Source organism: Leucoraja erinacea, chromosome 4 (assembly GCF_028641065.1).
Source record: "Leucoraja erinacea ecotype New England chromosome 4, Leri_hhj_1, whole genome shotgun sequence".
Lineage (NCBI taxonomy): Eukaryota > Metazoa > Chordata > Chondrichthyes > Rajiformes > Rajidae > Leucoraja > Leucoraja erinaceus.
The window spans coordinates 25,172,172-25,193,710 of record NC_073380.1 but is presented as its reverse complement, the minus strand read 5'-3'; the positions used below and the strand labels follow the sequence as shown (position 1 = coordinate 25,193,710).

The 21,539-nt window shown below is 42.5% G+C and overlaps 1 protein-coding gene across 2 annotated transcripts in view; it reads right to left on the bottom strand.

The window, feature by feature from the left end:
• tsnare1 (T-SNARE Domain Containing 1) overlaps positions 1 to 21,539 on the bottom strand; it is a 776,868-nt gene that overhangs the window by 610,075 nt on the left and 145,254 nt on the right. For both annotated transcript variants that reach the window (XM_055633878.1, XM_055633879.1), the window contains one exon: positions 7,202 to 7,332. In XM_055633878.1, the coding sequence (XP_055489853.1) occupies positions 7,202 to 7,286 (85 nt within the window). In that variant the 5' untranslated portion in view covers positions 7,287 to 7,332. The remainder of the gene's footprint in view (positions 1 to 7,201; positions 7,333 to 21,539) is intronic.

The following is a 21,539-nucleotide window of genomic DNA, read 5'->3' as shown; positions in this document are numbered from 1 at the left end:
TCCAAGAGGACTATGCCTTGGCATTTGCTGGAAGGGCCTAGGTTTATCTTATGTTAACAAAGTCTAAGTAAACACGACCAGAATTGAACCTAGGTTATTCTAGTTGTGTGGCAGCAGTTCTACTGCTGTACCATTGGGCCACCGTCTAGTGGATGTGGAAAAGTACACAACCCAGCATGGTGGTACCCTCACTAAAGATCATTGCAACTCTGGATATAACAATTTGGAATGGGCACCCAAACTGGTTACCAGATTACGATAGATGCTGGCTAACTTGCTGAGTATTCCCAGCAGTTTCCATTTGATTTCAGAATTTTAGAATCTGCAATTTTTTGAAAATTTTGATTACCAAAACCCTCATAAGCTTAAATGTGGGTCCTTCCAACAAATGTCCAACAATGAATCGTCCGCTTGGAGCAGGAGAGCTGAATAAACAATGATTATCCGAGCAGGAGAAAGCTTAAAGATCCTTAATCAGAAATGTAAATGCAGTTAATTCTCTCCACCGATGTTGTATGACCTATTCAGTTTTTCCACTATTCCGTGTTTTTACTTTGTATTATAAACAAGGAAATTAAGAGTAATTATGTAAGAATTTGTGAAACAACAATAATATATGGTAATTTATATTATTTGCAAGACGCCTCCAAGCTGAAGCTGACCATCTGGTTCTCAGCAGATTGTACTCAAATCTGGAACTGATTATTTCATCAATGCAGATACATTGAAGTACTTGCTTGCCTAGGAAACACAATATTAGATGCTGAAAGGGTTTTCAAGATGAAAATCTATTCAAATCATTGCTACTTCAAAACAAAAATTGAAACACTTCATATTGATACTTCAGCCAGCCTTTGAACTTTTCTTGATTACTAAGAATCCTTCAAGCATATCCAAACATTATAACCAAGATTAAAAGGGGTGAAACAAGGTGAATCATTTCTAATCTAAGGAAAATACCCAAGCTAAGCAATTAATAGGGACTCAAAAATAAGATTTTTTCCATTGACATCCCTGATTTTGGAATCAGTTTTCCAATCAACTTTGGGACGTTGCAAGGTCCAATGAATCTCCACTTTCAGAAAGGTCAAGAGAGTGGAAATAAAAAATTGTTTGAAAAGGAAAAAATAAAATTTGCTTTGAGAAGATCATCAAAAAGTCCAAAGGGTTGATTATTTTTGTGTGCATCTGTGTCGGTGGTCCGGAAGCAGAATGCCAATCCACTTGAGTGTAGGAACCATCAAGTTAAGATTTAAACATAGATATATTACTTCAGATGCTGTTATCCAATGCATTGATTCCATTTGTGAACATTACTGACCTCAGCACTGATTTCATAGCATCTCTTGTGCCAGATCTCCAATTTTGAAAATGACCCATTTTTACTGTTTTCTGTCTGTTAAACAATTAGCAATCCACTCCAGAATATTACTCATCACACTATGTGTTTTAATTTTGCGTAAAAATCTTTTGTGTGGCACTATATCAAAGTCTTTCTGCAAATCGATTGCTCATGACCACTTAAAATATCTCCAAAAATCAAATTTTTAAATCATGATTTGTGTTTCACAATTTCATGTTAACTCTGCTCAGTGTTATTATCCTTCCGACTTCACATTTTGTTACATCTGATATCTTCAAATCTGTGAGAATATATGGAATTCTGACTGATATCAACTGGTACATCCACCATCTCCATCATCGCTGCCAAGCATAAAGGTCATCAGGTCCAGGGGATTTATTGCCTTTCAGACTCATTCCTTTCTCTAATGCCTTCTTTTGTAAACAATGCTAATTTATTTGCAGTCATCAATCATTCCAATTTCCTTGGGGTTTTTTCTGTGCCTTCGGTGAAAATATAGAGCATATATGTTTAATTCCCCCTCTATTTCCTTACTTCGTAACATAGGTTTTCCTGACTTAGACAGTAAAGATTCAATTACTCAGATTTTATATAATATGTTATTATGTCATGTTCAACATTCCTTAAAGTCACTTCAGTGAGGATATCAACAAACCCTTTTTCATGATTTAATATTTGTTCTGATATAGCCTGTTCCCTGACTATTATATTAATCGTATTAATTTTTCAAACCACCAGTGATATATAATAATAATGATAATATATTTTATTGTCATTGCGCATATGAGCAACGAGATTTGTTATGCAGCTTCCATCCGATATCATAACTTAAACAACTAATAAAATTAAGATTTAGATACCCCGACAAACATGATTTATAAAACGAACAGTAAAACAGTCAAAACAGTCTAAAGTGCAAATGTGTCTGTGCCGGGTCGATGTGTGAAGTGACCATCCGAGGGAGACAGTTCATGGGGGTGGGGGCACTCAGCAGGGCCGGTTCAGAGCAGCTACAGCTCTGAGGATGAATCCATCCTCCACGCCATTATTGCCAAGTTGGTTGGCCCAGAAACAGATATCGAAACAGAATTCTTACCTGAACTTGTAAAACTTGTCAAGATACAAAACGCCCATAGATTTTAGTTGAAGTCCAGGTAAATTCAAGGGCCTTCTACCAGTTCCCATGAATTTCAATGAAAGCACAAAGATCAGTCCCTTATCACTTCATTAAGCACTCGGGTGCCCTTTGGCCAAAGCACTAACTTGAACAGCTTTAAGGGCCTGTCCCACTAACGCAACTTTTCATTTTTTTTTTTATTTTATTTTTTTTATTAGAAGTACAGTAAATTACAATACTACTCAACACATATATCTTAATACATTTTTTGTACCGCTTCATTTTTTTTGAGGTAGAAGTAAGGAAAGTAAAGAAAGTGCGCGAGAGTCGTGAAGTGCAAGAGTGTTGGGAAAAGAAAGCCCCTTAGAAAAGAAGTTAGAGAAGGAAGTAAAGTGAGAAAATAGACCCTAGAAAAGAAAGAAAGAGAAAATAGAAACAATCGCTCTATTATAACATTAAACTCCGCAGAAAGGGGACTACCAACCAAGTCTGTTTTTGTTGTTTTACCTCCCGTTACCAGGTCCTGATACCACTTATTTATATATTTGTTTTTTTAAATTACTATTGCACCTCATACTTGTAATAGGTCCAGAAACATAGACCACGTCTTTTGTAATTGGTCTGCTTTACCTGCTAAGAGGAATCTCATCTCTTCCAGATGTAATGTTTCAAACATATTTGATATCCACATTTTTATTGTTGGTGTGGGCACATTTTTCCAGAATTTAAGTATAAGGTTTTTTCCCATTATTAGCCCGTAATTAAATACATTCTTCTGAAACACGTTTAATTCAGGGTTACCTTCCGATATTCCGAAGATAATCCATTCTGGTTTTGGTACCAGTTTTATTTTGATCAATTTTGAAAAAATATCAAATATTTCATACCAGAATTTTTGGATTTTTGTACAAAAAACAAAAGAGTGCGCTATGGTAGCTTCTTGACACAGGCATTTATCACAGATTGGTGAAACATTAGGGAAGATTTTATTTAATTTAGTTTTTGAATAATATAATCTATGTAATGTTTTAAATTGGATGAGCGTATGTCGTACGTTGATCGAACATTTATGCACCTGTAGTAAATGATTATCCCAGGTCTCTTTTGAGATTTTTATAGCTAATTCTTGTTCCCAATCTTTTCTAATTCCATCTGTTGTGGGTATTTCTATGTTTAAAATGATATTATATAGGTACGATATTAAATTAGCTGATTCCGCCTTGGTCTTCATTGCTTCATCCAATAAGTCGGAAGGCATATTATGATAGTCTTTTGTGTGTTTTTTCAGATAATCACAAATTTGAAGATATTTAAAATATTGGTTATTTTTCAAATTATATTTCAGTTGTAGTTGTTGAAATGATAGTAAATTTCCCAATTCATACAGATCTTCGAGCGTTTTAATTCCCATTCTTTCCCATTGTATAAATGATTTGTCTATGATTGATGGTTTAAACGATGGATTATTGACTATTGGTATTAAAAGATATAGGTTTCTTAATTTTAAATTCTGTTTTATTTGTTTCCATGTTCTTATTGTGTTATGTATAATTGGATTTTTATTATAATTTTTATTAACGCAACTTTTCAGCGAGTGTCTTTGACCTTCAAGCTCGAGGGCACTCGTCTGAAAAAACCTTGAGCTGGATCGACCGTCAACGATGAAACCGCGAGCCAGATCGACCATCTGCACATACACACACACGCACAAACACATCGCAAAGGCGGGGGCCAGGGAAAGCGGGGGAGTGCTGTCTGAAATTCACACCCGCGATGAACAGGAAGGTAAAAGACGGCTGGCACAGTTACGGTAAGTCTTTTAGAGAGTGCGGAGCGGGGGGTGTGGGGGGAGAGAAGGGAGGATAGAGGGGGGGAGAAGGAGTGGAGACACTTTTAAGAAGCAGACAACTTTTAATAAAGTTTAGCGGGCATTTAACATTACCGGTCGGTTTACTTACCTTTTTTTTCTCAACGAGCTTTACCTTCAACTGCCTTCGATTATCTTTGATTGCCTTCGATTACCTACGATACCATTACGACCTACTACGACCTACCTCGACTAAAATAATATTGATTTTTTTTTTCCATGGCGACCTTTTTTAACTCGCGGGCATTTATCAGCATGTTGAAAAAAACACCCCAACCTAACTGAGCCCTCGAGTACGCGGGGACTACTCTCGAGCATGAAAAGAGATTTACAAAGACCTCCTAGGACCTCGTGTCGACCATGCTGCAAGTATAACGCGATGGCAAACTCTTCTAAACTCGCAAATTAGGTCGCAGCAGTGGGACAGGCCCTTTAGACATTAAGCACTGCTCCTATTTTATTCGTGGTACTAGAAACATAAGCTATCAAGCAGTAAGCTTTACGGACAGGGAGGTTGGCAGCACCAGTGCTCAGGGGGTCAGGGATGTCAACTTCAGTAACTGATGGTAGTGTGGTCTGTAACTCTAGTTGTCATTTTATTCCATCCTATTTCAATGTCTCTCTTGTGCTCTGGAATTTAGTTTCTATGTATAAACATTACTGAATTTATACATGGTGAAACCAAAATGTATATAAATGGCCTTTATTAAAATCTGACAATGTGCCGTTTAACCACATGTGATTTTTTTTCTATTGCAAATCTCAAATTGTGGAGTACAGAGGCAATTAAATAAATGATGGGTCTTTGTCCAAAACATCTGTGAATAACACTGAACTCTGAACGCATGTCTACTAAATTGTGAGTGTGGTTTTACTGACCTGTGAGTGCCCTTAATGTGGTTTAAAAATGAAAATGTGATTTGAAAATGAAGTTTGAAAATTAAAATGTGGTTGGTTTGAAAATGGGGTTGGAGATACTCTCTCCTGTCAATCATGCCAGGAAGGCCACGCCCTTTCCGGTGGGAGGTGGGCGGGACTATAAAAATACCCGAAGTGTGGCCGTGCTTCAGACTCTGCAAGATGGGAGAGGGAGAGGGAGAGGGAGAGGGAGAGGTCACGACTCTCTGTCTTTGGTGGCCTTGCACCCTGCTTGAAACGGTATGAAACTGCACTTGAATTTAGTGGCCTTGCACCCTGCTTGAAACTATATGAAACTGCACTTGAATTTAGTGGCCTTGCGCCCTGCTTGAAATGGTATGAAATTGCATTTGAATTTGCACCCTGCTTGAAGTGGTAGGAAATTGCACGAATTTGGAGGCCTTGCACCCTGCTTGAAATGGTAGGAAACTGCTTTTAATTTGGTGGCCTTGCACGCTGCTTGAAATGGCATGAAACTGCATTTGAATTTGGTGGCCTTGCACCCTGCTTGAAATGGTATGAAACTGCATTTGAACTTGGTGTCATTGCACCCTGCTTGAAGTGGTAGGAAATTGCACTTGAATTTGGTGGCCTTCCACCCTGCTTGAAGTGGTATGACAGTGCACTTGAATTTGGTGGCCTTGCACCCTGCTTGAAGTGGTAGGAAACTGCACTTGGATTTGGTGGCCTTGCACCTGGCTAGAAATGGAATTTCAAGGAATGGCCATGATTCAACTGCCAGCTCACCAACTGTGAGTGAGTGAGCTGCCAGCACACCAGGTTTGAGTGACTGAGCTGCCAGCCCAAGAATCCATTCGGACCACAATGTCCATACTAGCCCTCTGGAAACCAGTCCCTTCAGTCCACAAGACCCATACTAGTGCTCCAGAAAGCCCCCCCTCCACTGGCCACCAATATTGGAATTGGTGGAGAGGTGGAATATTGTGTTGGGGGACCAGCCCTCCCGTATGAACATGGGACCCAACGGGTCCCACTTAGTCTAGTATAACATAAATCTGAACAAAACGTTTTTCATTTACATGAAACTGTGTTTCATTTACATCACACAACAATGGTGAGTAAGGTGGGCCAAAAATTGTAGCACTATCGTGTACCGTTTTGGCAAAGTTTTGGGATCTCAAGCACACACATGCAACACACACAAACATGATGAGAATTTTAGTAATATATAGATAAATTATTTCTGAAACCTACCTAATTTTGATTCAAAGGATTCAACGCAAATATGCTTCCACCATTTTATGGTCAAATCTCTTTCAGAGATCAACTCACGAAATGAGAGAATGTTTTGTAAATTGATAATTTAATTTCTAGTTACACAGTGTACCAGGCATCCAAACGTGGCACTTTATATCAGCAAGCAGAAATTGCGTGTCTAAATTAAGCAATGCTCCAAGACGTTCTGGCTATGTCTTCATGTTCACATTCACCACCTCCACTTCGCTATCCCTGGCTGAACTGAAGATAATAACTCTTGCAGTGTTGGCTCTTTCCCAGCAGAACAGACCAATGATGGAAAGAAGGTTGATTTTGCATAATACTGAAAACACACACAATAAACTCTCAGTTGCATGTTATGAACCAGATCTGGAGCCGAGTTTCAAATAGGAATTGTGAGAGAATAACTCTTTTAAATATAAGAATGTAACCTGAGGCATGAACAATTATTGTGAGAAAAGCAGTGATATTTCCATGATGCAAAGCTCCCTCACAAAGTCAGTGTGTCAGACGTTGGGTAAATCAGCTTTGATCTTACTTCAAGGTTTAATGGTTAGAGTATTCTACTGCAGATGAAATGACACACCTTGCCAGTATTTGTGCACAAGCAATCAATGTGTAAGAAACGTGGTCTGATTATTATCTGGAAAAGGATCTATCAAACATTCCAAGAAGATTATAAAGAAGTAAGCTTTACCTAAAGGTTGATATCCTTGTCTGGAAGACCCTCCAAATGGATTCCGTCCACTGAAGCTGCTTCCATCAACAGCCCCATATGACATTTTTGCTGTTTAATCGTTTGCCTCAATGGGAAGCTTCCGTGAACAGCTGGAAAAAAAGAATAGGTCAACAGACACATTAGATTCATTCAAAACATCCTTCTTCGAAGCAGTTATTAAGAAGATGAAGGAAGCCATTCAGCCCGATTCTGTGCCCGCTCCCTGTCCAACAACCTATTTTGTCCATGGCCCCGCTCTTTCTTTGTGCAAATTATTTCCGACTAACTAACTGCGCTTTCATATTTTTAAATATCAAATTCCCAGTCATCCCCAAGCCGAATATAGCGCTGAAACAAAGAACTGCAGATGCTGGTTAATACACAAAAGGAGACAAAGTGCTGGAGTAACCCAGCAGGTCAGATAGCATCTTTGAAAAATATAGGTGATATTTCGGGTCCATATCGTTCCCAGTTCCGACGGAACCCAGATTTCAGTTAGGGTGTGAAGAAGGGTCTCTACCGAAAACATCACAGATGCATGTTCTCCAGAGGTGCTGCCCAACCTGCTGAGTTACTCCAGCATTTTGTGTTCTTTTGTGTAAAATATTGCTTCTCTTCTAGCTATTGTTCATTACCTTAAATCTTGAACCATCTGCCAATGGGAGCAAGTTCCCTGCTCCAAAAATAGCCCCAGATTCTCCAATCTAGCCAGATACACTTGTCACAGAGAAGTACCTAGCATTATCTAGGACCACTCTCACCCCGGTCATTCTCTCTTCTCCCCTCAGGCAGAAGATACAAAAGCTTGAAAGTACCAATAGACAATAGGTGCAGGAGTAGGCCATTCGGCCCTTCGAGCCAGCACCGCCATTCAATGTGATCATGGCTGATCATCCCCAATCAGTACCCCGTTCCTGCCTTCTCCCCATATCCCCTGACTACACTATCTTTAAGAGCCAGATTCAAGAGCAGCTTCCTACCGGCGTTTTTTGGCACAGATAGCAAAGGAGGCTGTGTTTAAGAAGGAACTGCAGATGCTGCAAAATCGAAGGTAGACAAAAGTGCAGGAGAAACTCAGCGGGTGCAGCAGCATCTATGGAGCAAAGGAAATAGGCAACGTTTCGGGCCAAAACCCTTCTTCAGACTGATAGGGGGTGGGGGTGGGGAGAAGAAAGGAAAAAGGAGGAGGAGCCCGAGGGCTAAGGGAGAGCTAGGAAGGGGAGGAGACAGCAAGGGCTAACGGAATTGGGAGAATTCAATGTTTATGCCACTAGGATGCAGACTACCCAAGCAGAATATGAGGTGCTGTTCCTCCAATTTCCGGTGGTGCTCACTCCGGCCATGGAGGAGGCCCAGGAGAGAGAGGTCGGATACGGAATGGGAGGGGGAGTTGAAGTGCTGAGCCACCGGGAGGTCAGGTTAGTTAATGCAGACCGAGCGGAGGTGTTCGGCGAAACGATTGCCAAACCTACGCTTGGTCTCACCGATATAGATCTGCTGACATCAAGAGCAGTGGATGCAATAGATGAGGTTGGAGGAGATGCAGGTGAACCACTGTCGCACCTGGAATGGCTGCTTGGGTCCTTGAATGGAGTCGAGGGGGGTGGTGAAGCGACAAGTGTAGCATCTCTTGCGATTGCAAGGGAAAGTGCCCAGGGAGGGATGGTGCGGGAGGGAAGGGAAGAATTGACAAGGGAGTTATGGAGGGAGTGGTCTTTGCGGAAAGCAGACAGGGGGGGAGATGAGAAGATGTGGCTAGTGGTGGGGTCACGTTGGAGGTGGCGAAACTGATGGAGGACTATTTGTTGTATATGACGGCTAGTGGGGTGAGAGGTGAGGACTAGGGGGATTCTACCCTTGTTGCTAGTGGGGGGATGGGGAGAGAGAGCAGTGTTACGGGGTATTGAAGAAACCCTGGTGCGAGCCTCATCTAGAGTAGGGGCGGGGAACCCCCGTTCCCCAAAGAATGAGGAAATTTCTGATGCCCTGGTGTGGAACACCTCACCCTGGGAGCAGATGCGGTGTAGACGGAGGAATGGGAGTAGGGGATGGAGTCCTTATAGGAAGCAGGGTGGGAAGAAGAGTAGTCTAGATAGCCATGGGAGTCAGTAGGTTTATAGTGGATGTCGGTCAGAAGTCTATCACCTGCGATGGAGATAGTGAGGTTAGGGAAGTGTCAGAAATGGTCCAGGTGTATTTGAGTGCTGGATGGAAGTTAGTGGTGAAGTGGATGAAGTCAGTCAGTTGTGTGTGAGTGCAGGAGGTGGCACCAAAGCAATCGTCGATGTAACGGACATAGAGGCAGGGATGGGGCCCTGGTACATCTCGAACAAGGATTGTTCGACGTACCCTACAAAGAGGCAGGCGTAGCTGGGGCCCATGCGTGTGCCCATAGCTACGCCTTGTATTTGGAGGAAATGGGAGGAGTCAAACGAGAAGTTATTGAGGGTAAGGACCAACTCCGCTAGGCGGAGGAGTGTATCAGCGGACGGGTATAGGTTGTTCTCCGGTCGAGGAAGAACCGGAGGGCTTTGAGACCATCCTGGTGGGGGATGGAGGTGTAGAGTGACTGGACATCCATGGTAAAGATGAGAGGATGGGGGCCTATAGAATGGAATGCGCGGAGACGACGGAGAGTGTCTGAAGTGTCTTGAACATAGGTAGGGAGGGATTTAACCAAGGGGGATAGGATAGAGTCAAGGTGCTTGCTTATGCTCTACTGTGCTATGATCTATGTCTTATAATGTACATGATAAGCCACAGTTGTACATCTAAAGGTCACCACATCATGAGTGACCTTGGAGTTCTTAATGGCGATATCAGACAACAACATTTCTTCAGAGAACAACCCTTTCTCCAGTGCCAACATCATACAGCTTTCGTTATTCTTAAAACATGACGAACATTGCTGCTCACCCTGAAGTATGAACAGGTTGTAAGAAGAAAGCTTGGAGGAACCAAGAGGATCAATTATACTACTTCATCCTTGAAAACCTGGTGCGGTGAGATGTGTCACTTGGCTCAGCAACCTTCCATATGATAACTAGTTCAACAACAGTGCAATCAAAGTCGTCACAGAAAAGTACTTAAAAACAAATCGCATGTAACAGGCTTTAAAAGAGCAAAAGACACTGCCTGAAATGTCAACTTTGTTTTCCTCTCCTGATGCTATCCGACCTGCTGAGTCCATCCAATGTTTTCTGATTTACCTCGGAACAGCATACATTACTTTTAAAGCCTTTGATTCACTTTAAAGCTTAGAGTATTGCAAGCATAATCCTTGATATTATAAAGTGAACTCTTATAAATTTGATGTACTTGCACAAGGGATTCAGAACACATTTGACACAAGCTGTCATTTCACTTTACTTTGAAGTTGTAATCACACGACCCAACAGTGCTAACCCATAAATACAACAAGATGATAAAAGGAACAACTTAAATGGGAAGACAAGAATTTAAAAACTCGTGTCTCCGCCAAGGTCCATGAAGCATGACGGAATTGTAGCCATAAGGAAGCAAAGGCACCATGAGGAGCAAACTAAGTTTCCACTAGTGGGAGAGTCTAGGACTAGAGGTCATAGCCTCAGAATTAAAGGGCGTTCTTTTAGGAAGTAGATGAGGAGATATTTCTTTAGTCAGAGGGTCGTGAATCTGTGGAACTCTCTGCCACAGAAGGCTGTGGAGGCCAAGTCAGTGGATATTTTTAAGGCAGAAATAGATAGATTCTTTATTAGTACAGGTGTCAGGGGTTATACTAGATATACCACCAGGAGCGCTGGGGCGATGGCTGCTCTGCCGGCAGCGGTTCGTTTTTTCATTCGTTTTGTTATTTTTTAGTGTGTTAAAAGTTTGTTTTAATGTTCTTCGGTTTATTTTATGTGGGGGGAGGGGGGAGGAGATCGGGGGGAACTTTTTCTCAAGTTCTTACATTGCCAGAGATGTGATTAATTTTCGGATCACTTTCTCCGGGCGCTTTGCGGCCTTCCATCAATGGAGCTGGAAGCCTCCTCGGACTGACTTTGAGCCCTATCGTGGGGTGCGGACTTAACATCGGAGCTGATCCCATGCCTGGGATCACTCCAACCTTGGCCACCGCAGACTTTACCATCAAGCTCGCAGTCGGGAGAGGCTAGTCGAGAAAGTCCAACATCGCGGAAAGTTTGACCAGCCACGACACGAGGTTCGATCACCTGGCGCGGGGCAGCTGACAACCCCCCCCCCCCGATGCGGGAGCTGATCGCCTCGACGCAGAGGGCCCAAACGCCGCCGGCTACGGGAGTCAAGACCATGCCGTCAACCAAGGCTCAGGGCCCACGACCGAGGAAGAATTAAGGGAAGGACTTGAACTTTATTTCACCTTCCATCACAGTGAGGAATGTGTAGGTGTCACTGTAGTGGATGTTCATGTTAAAATGTGTTTTTGAGTGATCTGTTGCTTTTAATTGTATGACTGACCTGGCCATAGAAATTCCTTGTATGTTGCAAAACATACTTGGCGAATAAAGTGTGACTCTGATTATGGGGAGAAGGCAGGATAATGGGGTTAGGAGGGAGATAGATCAGCCATGATTGAATGGTGGAATAGACTTGATGGACCAAATTTCCTAATTCTATTCCTATTCCTTATGACCTTAAAAGGAATGTGAGGTTCTAGTTCACAGATAAATGCAGTCATTGAGCATTACAATGGGGATGACACGAAAGGAGAACATGGGTTGACCATACTGATTAAATAATCAAAGCTACACACCACTCTACCTATTGCAATATCAGGTAGATGCATTCCTTTCTGAAAAGCCTTCAGTAATTTACCTGGATTCTCAATCTATCAGGATTTGTGCAAACTTCATAGGAAGACCAATTGTCCTGTAGGAAAACTAATGGGCAATAACCCTGTCAGAAACTCAGTATTTAATTTTTTTTTTACTGTCGGAAAGGGACAAGCGAAGCAAAATAATAGAATCTTTCTCCTCCCCCTCACCCCATTAGTGGAAACTGAAGATTGGGAGGTCAGGTTGTGAATATGCAGGGCTTTGGGTACTTTGGGAAATGACAGGTGTCTATGAAAGACTGGACTTCACTGATAGTGACCATACATTCCAAGGTGCTGGAGACCCATGTGACCTGGCTAGTGCCAGTAAGTCTGGACCTCTGAAGAATCCCCAAGAAGTTTCTGCCCATGTGACCCACCCGTTGCCACCACGTCTGCGTCCCTAAAGTGGTTTTTGGTATGTTTCAATACACTGACGCTTGTTCCGTGTTTGTGATTGATTAGGGGAGTTTTCTGTTTCTAATTGTTTCTGTGTCTTCCCGCTGGTATTTGTAATTGGTCTATGAGGGGTTACCTTACTGAATGTTTTTACCTTGTTTCTGTGTAATGAATAGGTGCAGTGTTTGGATTGTAGGGGTTCTCGCCCCCCTGTACTTTTGTGTTGTTATTTTTCTCGCTACCGTATAGGGATATATAAGGGTGATCGTTTCATTAGGACGTGTCGGTTGTTTTTCCTTCTGTTCTGTTTACGCGAGGCTGCTGAGGGCTCAAGTGAGTGGATTTGAGGTGGTGAGGTATACAAGAAAAGAAGGGTTTGGAGTCCTGTGTTCGAGTCTCAGTGGTTTACTAACCCAGACTAGGGAGAGAATATTAGATCCGGAATCAACAAGGTAATTTGCCCTTAGCTTCTGGAAGTGGCATTTTCCCCTCAGTTCACTTTACGAAATCGGGGAAATTACTGTAGAAACAAGGAACTGCAGATACTGATTAATACACAAAAGGACACAAAGTGCGGGAGTACCGCTGTACCATAGAGAGTATCCTGACCACCTGCTTCACGGTATGGTACAGCAGCTGCACTGCTGCGGACAGGAAGGCACTGCAACGGGTGGTGAAAACCGCGCAGCACATCATCGGTGCCCCGCTCCCTGCCATGGATGCCCTCCACCGAAAACGGTGTCTGAGACGGGCTGGGAAGATCATCAAAGACCCCTCACACCCCAACCATGGACTGTTTGCCCTCCTCCCATCAGGGAGACGGTACAGGAGCCTCAGGTCACGTACTAGTAGGATGAGGAACAGCTTCTACAACAACACAATCACATTGCTGAACTCGGAGTCCCACCGATAGATTTCTCTGGTCCCTCCGTCCCCATTGTTTAATTATTCTGTATTTTTTGATTATTCTGTATCTTCTCTCTTTCTATTTTTTTTAAATTTCTTTATGCACAACTACTACGGACTGACGCAAAACTGCATTTCGTTGTACTCATACTTGTATTTGTGCGATGACATTAAAGTTGAATTGAATTGAATTGAGTAACTCAGACTGTCTGAAGAAGGATCCCGATCTGAAACATCAGCTATCCATGTTCTCCAGAGTTGCTGCCTGACCTGCTGAGGTATTACAGCACTTTGTACCCTTGTATGGGGATATTAATCTTCTCAGAGAATTGTACTTTGCAGACAATGTCATTAGATAACAAAGGAAAATCGGCATTTTGGCAAATGATTGGACAACTGTTACGGGTTTGGACATAAATTGTAGCTGGTGTAATTGTCCTTGTCAGTGTGTTTACACAGGGAAGCAACTGAGTACACAATGTAAAGTCACATTTAACAAAAATGTGAGCCCATTTTTCGATTGTGCTCAGACTTTCCCAATGAAATTGTGCCTAAAAGTTGTATTTTAACAAAAGAATGGTCATTTCCGGTTGAAATCAGGCTCATCACAGTTTGGACAAGCATGGTTGATATTTTCCTGCATCTAATACTTTCAGTGGATGACATAACCAATGTGAGCCACCCCCATGTCGGTCTTACTAGCACAAATTGAAGGAACAAAATACAAATTAAAACTTTTGTTGTGCAAATGAAAAGCAAACCTTACAGCAATTTAACCAAGAGGTGTGAATTAAAGGGTCCTCCTTGGAGCATTGGTGAGTAGTTTTCCGCATATGCCAGCATTAGCTTTTGTCTACTCATCTACATTGCATCCATGTACAGCAGAGATACCCGATTCGATTACTGCAGAGTGATGAGCCCAGGCTGCACTGTGACTTTGACCAACTTCTGCATGGGTTTGTACTGTGCTAACAAACAACAGATGGGGATGGAGAGGGTGGTGGCCAAGCACAATGAAGATTTATGCCCCCCTCATCTTGTTTTCTCTCAAATCCATGGTAACATTTAATGGTGCTGTACGGTGAGATGTTTAAAATTTCTACGTGTCCATTTGGTAAAGATATGTCAATTGTCATCTCTGCAGGCAGCTGGCGTAAGAAACCATTATGTTTTACTGTAGTGATGAGCACATCAAAGAATATTGAAGGTAAATTTCCCAATTTCACATTTTTGGTAAGGAAAAGCCAATTAAACAGGAAGACCTGTTTAACAGCAAATGACCTCCAAGATGGCGCCCAAACCAGACGACTCTTTGTGTGCTAGTCACAGAAATGGATCTGCAATCACGCATTACTATCACTGCACTCCTTTAAAACTCTACTCCAAAAGCAGCATTTCTTACTTTATTCCCTTTATCATGCATCTGTACATTGTGCATGGCTCGATTGTAGTCATGTTTTGTCTTTCTGCTAACTGGTTAGCACACAACACATTTTTCATTGTACCTCCGCACACATGACAATAAACTAAACTAAATACTCCAAACAAGGCAGACCCCAATTTCTAAGCATTAGTGACTTTTTTGAACAATTATCCTATCTTGATTATTCCATAATCTGATGCTTTTCAACTGTTTCTTTTAAGAGGACAATTCACTCGGGACACCCTGCCCATTAACTGAGAACATTTTAAAGAAAGGCGGGAGAGAGAAAACAGGGAATTATAAACCAGTTAGCCTGACAACGGTGGGTCAGCATGGATTTACAAAGGGGAAATCATGCTTAACTAATCTTCTGGAATTTTTTGAAGATGTAACTAGGAAAATGGACAAGGGAGAGCCAGTGGATGTACTGTACCTGGACTTTCAGAAAGCATTTGATAAGGTCCCACAAAGGAGATTAGTGGGCAAAATTAGGCCACATGGTATTGGGGGTAGAGTGCTGAAATGGGTAGAGAAGTGGTTGACAGCCAGGAAACAAAGAGATGGGATTAACGGGTCCCTTTCAGAATGGCAGGCAGTGACTAGTGGGGTACCGCAAGGCTTGGTGCTGCGACACAGCTATTTACAATAGACATCAATGATTTGGATGAAAGATTCAAAGCAACATTAGCAAATTTGCAGATGACACAAAGCTGGGTGGCAGTGTGAACTGTGAGGAGGATGCTATGAGAATGCAGGGTGACTTGGACAGGTTGGGGAGTGGGCAGATGCATGGCAGATGAAGTTTAATGCAGTTAAATGTGAGGTTATCCACTTTGGTAGGAAAAACAGGAAGGCAGATTAATATCTAAATGGCGTCAAGTTGAGAAAAGGGGAAGTACAATGGGATCTGGGGGTCCTTGTACATCAGTCTATGAAAGTAAGCATGCAGGTACAGCGGGCAGTGAAGAAAGTGAATGGCATGTTGGCCTTTATAACAAGAGGAATCGAATATAGGACCAAAGAGGTTGTTCTGCAGTTGTATAGAGCCCTAGTGAGACCACACCTGGAGTATTGTGTGCAGTTTTGGTCTCCTAATTTGAGGAAGGACATTCTTGCTATTGAGGGAGTGGCAGCGGAGGTTTACAAGGTTAATTCCCGGGATGGCGGGGCTGTCATATGCTGAGAGAATGGAGTAGCTGGGCGTGTACACTCTGGAGTTTAGAAGGATGAGAGGGATCTCGTTGAAACATATAAGATTATTAAGGGTTTGGACACGCTCGAGGCAGGAAACATGTTCTCGATGTTGGGTGAATCCAGAACTAGGGGCCACAGTTTAAGAATAAGGAGTAAGCCATTTAGAACGGAGATGAGGAAACATTTTTTCTCACAGAGTCTGTGGAATTCTCTGCCTCGGGTGGAGGCGGGTTCTCTGGATGCTTTCAAGAGAGAGCTAGATAGGGCTCTTAAAAATAGCGGAGTCAGGGGATATGGGGTGAAGGCAGGTACAGGGTACTGATTGGGATTGATCAGCCATGATCACATTGAATGGCGGTGCTGGCTCGAAGGGCCGAATGGCCTACTTCTGCACATTGTCTATTATCTATTGTCTAAAAGATTGTGTCCAATATTAAATCTAGATATTTGATATCTAGTTGATTTAGTCCCTTCTGCGTTGGATGGATGATGATGCAACAAGGAATTAAAATATGGATTTCCCATGCTTAAAAATCACAGGTAATGTTCAATTAATTTCACCAGGATAGCTGTAGCACAATGTTCTCCAGAGCAGTAAAAGGAGGTGTGGTATTACCAGGTTTACCAAAAAATAATTACAGGTACTTGTCAGTTTTACTTACTGTAAATTATCATAGTAGTTGATTTTGGCAAATTTGTTATCTCAAAAGTAAGAGGCTGGAATTGTATGGATACAGAATAATGTTGCTTCAAATCTCTGGGGATGGGTCACCATTCACTGTTAAGGGGCTGTCCCACTTGGGCAACCTAATTGGAAAGTTTAGAAGAGTTTGAAAAAATGACTTGTTGAAGACCTCCTTCAACCATGTAGAAGACCTCCTTCGTCTATGTTGAAGACCAGCTTCGACTAGCTACGACTAGCTACAACTAACTTCGGGAAAATTGGACACCGAATAGTGAAGAGAGAAGACGATCTCCTTCGACCTCCCTTCGACTATGATGAAGACTATCTACGACTACCTTTGACTACCCTCGATTACCTACGACTAACATGCCAACCTACTATGATCTACTACGACTAAACCTACGAGTAAAAAAAAGTATCGATTTTTTCCATGGCGATCTATTTTTACTCGCGGGCATTTTTAAAAACGCCGCGACCTAGCTGAGGCCTCGAGTACACAGAGACCACTCTCGAGCATGAAGGAGAGTTATGGAGACCTCCTACGACCTCGTGTCGACCATGCTGCGAGTATGAGTCAAGGGCAAACTCGCCAGAACTCGCGGATTAGGCTGCCCAAGTGGGACAGGCCCTTTAAAGGAACAGATGGCAAGCAGTGCCAACAAGGTTAGTTCTGCAGCAGTGAATTGGAATGACCTACTGTGAATTATATGAAAGATGCATATCCAGGTGAACAAAGCAACTAAGCACAGCACTGCATTAAGCGCATGCTGTGTGCGTGGGCCTGAACAAACTGCAACGTATCAAATTCTGTGAAGGGACCACACTTCATAATAATTTGCATCAGACTCTGAACAGCAGGTCACAAGTACAACACTTACTCTGCATCCCATCGATTCAATCTCATGGCGAAGCGAGTAGAGTGAAAAAAGCATTTTCAAGATTATTTTAAAATGACAAATTACAGTGAAGAGCTAAATCCACTGAGATGGGAATGAAAATCTGGTGACAAAAGATAATGTTCAGGTGTCAAGTATGGAACGGCCTCAGTTTTCTTCACTCCATCACTGGCAGCTCCCCATTCAGCTGCCAAGGTCCTCAGCTCTGGATTTCTCTGGCGAAACCTTTCCTGTCATCTGCCTCTCATTCTCTAAGTCGCTCCTTAATACCTCTCTGACAAAGCTTTTGATTACCGGTCTCAATATTTCATTCTGTGGCTTAGTGTCAAATTCTGTAGGTTAATATTCGCTCCTATGAAGTGCCTTGAGACATTTGTCTTTGCATTACACACAATTTGACTGAAACTTGTTGAAGTGCATTCATTCCTCTGCAGCTCCTCAAGCAGCACACCATTCTGCTGCTAACAACACAGATCAAAGCAAACAAAAACACATTATTGCCTCCTCAAAAATGTATTTATTCAAAAGATATTGATGTTGTATATTGATCATTCCTATTTGCCACTTAACAGAGAGGATAAGATATTTTTCAGTCTGGAATTATATTTAGCTAGACTGGAAAATATATTTTTTTACTAAGGAACGCTGATGAAACCAAATGCTTTTAAAAATAATCCAATGGAACAACACATTGTCAGTGCAAAACAAAACTCTTAAAAACTGCGCTTGTACTTGCTTTGAACCTCACAACTCTCAGTGTTATTCTAATATAAAGAAACATAATTTTTTTTATTCATAAACAGGGCATTTTAGAACATGACATGAATGAAAATAACGATAATTTACGCAGTCAAACAGAAAAAAGCACAGGGATTCTCAGGGTGGAAGGATTCAAACATATCGCTGATAAATGCCACCTGGAGCTCAACAAAATGATGATACATTGCACTTTTACTATCAGAACTTATCAATGTTTTTACAATTGGCGGCGGCTGTTGCAGAAGGTGGACCTTTGCGTCTGACTGCATCACTTAAAGGACACAGAATTTGCAGCTCTGACGAATGGGAAATAAACCTGTACACATGTATCCTGCAAGCATGAAACGGCTGAACCTCACGGAAATATGGTAACAATTCCGGAACAACCTCTGCTAGGAGATTTCAGAACGGAAAACAATTAAGATATCTGTGTTAATCCGCATTGCCCGCACAAGCAATCTCCCCTGATTCCCTATGCCCAGCTCTTTCCGCAGTATATTTTTGTTCAACAGTTTGCATGGCAAACAATTTTAATGTCAGACAAGATTGGTGGTGGCGCGACTCACCTGTTGCAGCGGCCCCTACATCCTGTCTGTCTTTTTTTTATTTTTTGTCTAGTTAAATGTAGTTGTTTGTGTTTGTTAATAGTGTTTTTAACTGTGTATATGTGGGTGGCAGGGGAAGGGGGAAACTTAAAAAAAATCTCTTCCCTGCACTGGGAGACCCGACCTTTTCCCGGTCAGGTCTCCGTTGTCGTTGGGGCCTAGCACCGTGGAGCGACCTCCAGCTGGAATGACCTGGGGGCTCCAGTCGCAGAGCTGTGGACTCTCCATCGTGGGGCTGGCCGGCTTTGGAACGTGGGGAGCGGTGGTGGCTCGCTGCTGCGGCCCGACCACGTAGCTCGGAGGCTCCAGCTGCAGCCGCAGGTCCGGTGGACTGGAACATCGGGAGCTCGCGGGTCCGGATGGAGACCGCTTTCCGGAGCTCCTGCAACGCGACTTCTCCAGCCCGTGTTGCGGGGTTGGAATGACCCGGAGCGGGGCCGTACATCGCCCGGCGCGGCTTAATGGCCACGGGACATTCCAGCGCCCGCCGGGGGCTCCAACTTTGTGACATTTAGACCGGGAGCGGGGCCGTACATCGCCCGGCATGGCCTAAAATGGCCGTGGAACTTATTATCGCCCGCCTGGAGCCTCAACATCGGGAGAAAAATGGTGCAGGGGAGAGAAAAGACTTTGCCTTCCATCACAGTGGGTTCACTGTGATGGATGTTTCTGTAAATTGAATTGTTTGTATATCTGTAGGAAATTGTCTTTGTTTGTATGGCTGTGGAACGGAGTTTCATTTGAGCCTCACTGAGGTTCAAATGACATGTAATAAATATTGACTATTGACTATTGACTTGTGACATAAACCATTCCCTGCTGCACACCATACAATAACAAATTCTACAAAATAATCGATTCTACATTCCACAATTAATGTACAAATCCTATCCTTTACTTCCATTTACACATATACTAAAAAGTATGTTTCACTATTTATCTTTTAGAACTGCATTCGCCTATAAATTGTTTTATTTTCAATCATTCCACATAGTTTTACCCCTTATACATCTTGAATATGTTACACTCCACCTTTTCCTGGTGATATGCTCTCAACTGGAATATAAGGCATTGACCTGATCCCAGGGGCCCCAGGACTAACCTTCAACAGTGTCTGATATTGAAAGGAAAAGGTGTTCCGTGAAACAAAAAAAAAGATCGGTATACATCAACCCAGAAATAACCTGCAAGTCAGGTCAACAAGTGCAGAAACGTTTATAAATCTGATGAGATGAACAGAGATTTGACCTCAAAACCTCTGCACCGATTTCCGAGGGTACAATGGAAAAAAAAAATGTCCACGGGGAGTGGAATTAGAAAAGCAAAAGCGGGAAGAAAAGCCCAGAGTTGTGGTTGTTGGAAATGACATGAATGAGCTCTTCTTCACTTTAGTTCATGACTGTAGCACCTCAGCTCTATGATTCCAATCAATCTGAAAAAGAAGCCATTCATATACATAAATACATTCAGAAAGGATGCAAATCACACTCTTAACTCAAGAGACTTTGGCGAGGAATCACCCCAGCTGACAATGGAGCGTGCAGAAGACGCATCTCTTTCACCTTCACGTGAAGCAGGGATTAGTGGCACTAAGCAGTCACCTGGAAAATATCACAGCACATGCAGAAAATCAGAAGAGGGTTGGATATTTTTCGAAAGGTAAATGATCATGGCAATTATTTGTTAAGGATATGGCCTTCCAACTTGCAACAGAGAATTACTTCCTACTATAGGTGAGGACCCAAATTTTGTGACAATTGCAAACCAATGATACTCATTGCCGAGCCCGGGAAAAGCCATTCACAAAGATATGGTGACATTGTGGATAGAAATCCCCTTTTCCGATTTTGGCTGCTGCCAGATATCAATTCCAACTAACATTTGGCATGCAGTGAAGATGAAGCTGATAGCACATCAGGTACACTGAAAATTTTGCGCAAGAGCATCAGCAAGTTAAAAAGTACAACTTTTAATTTATGGATAGGATCAGACTTGTACTTGGCCAGCAGGTTTAAAACAAAACTGCACGCGATGTTTCTTGCAGGTATGCAGATGGTTCAGCACAGCAGTGCAACGGTAGAGTTGCTGATTAACAGCAACCAATCCTGGTTCGATCCTGACCACAGGTGCTGTCTGTACGTTCTCCCCATGACCGCATGTGTTTTACCCAGGTGTTCCCGTTTCAATGTTTTGTAGGGTAATTGGCTTTGGTGACGATTGTAAATCATCCCCAGTGTGCATAATAATAGTGTACGGGGATCTCTGGTGCACCAAAGGGCCTGTTTCCACGCTGCATTTCTCAACTAAACTGTATTGAATGTGAAGGAGTTAAGATGCCTGTGCGTTTGATCTCTCCCTCTGTGGCTTGATTCACTCCAAAGCTTGGGGCTAGTTCTACAACATTCTGAGCTGGACGGCCAGACACAATTTGTCACATATCCACGAGGAGGCCAAGCAGTCACATACAGACAACTCCACCTCATCACGTCCTTGACGATACAGAAGTTGATGAGATATGCAACCACAAAATGTACATGCAACAGTGGGAGTGATGCCTGGGCTATCAAGAGTACAATTTGAATTATTGTTCTATGAAGCACAAAATTATAATTGAAACAGAGACATGTGATCAGAATT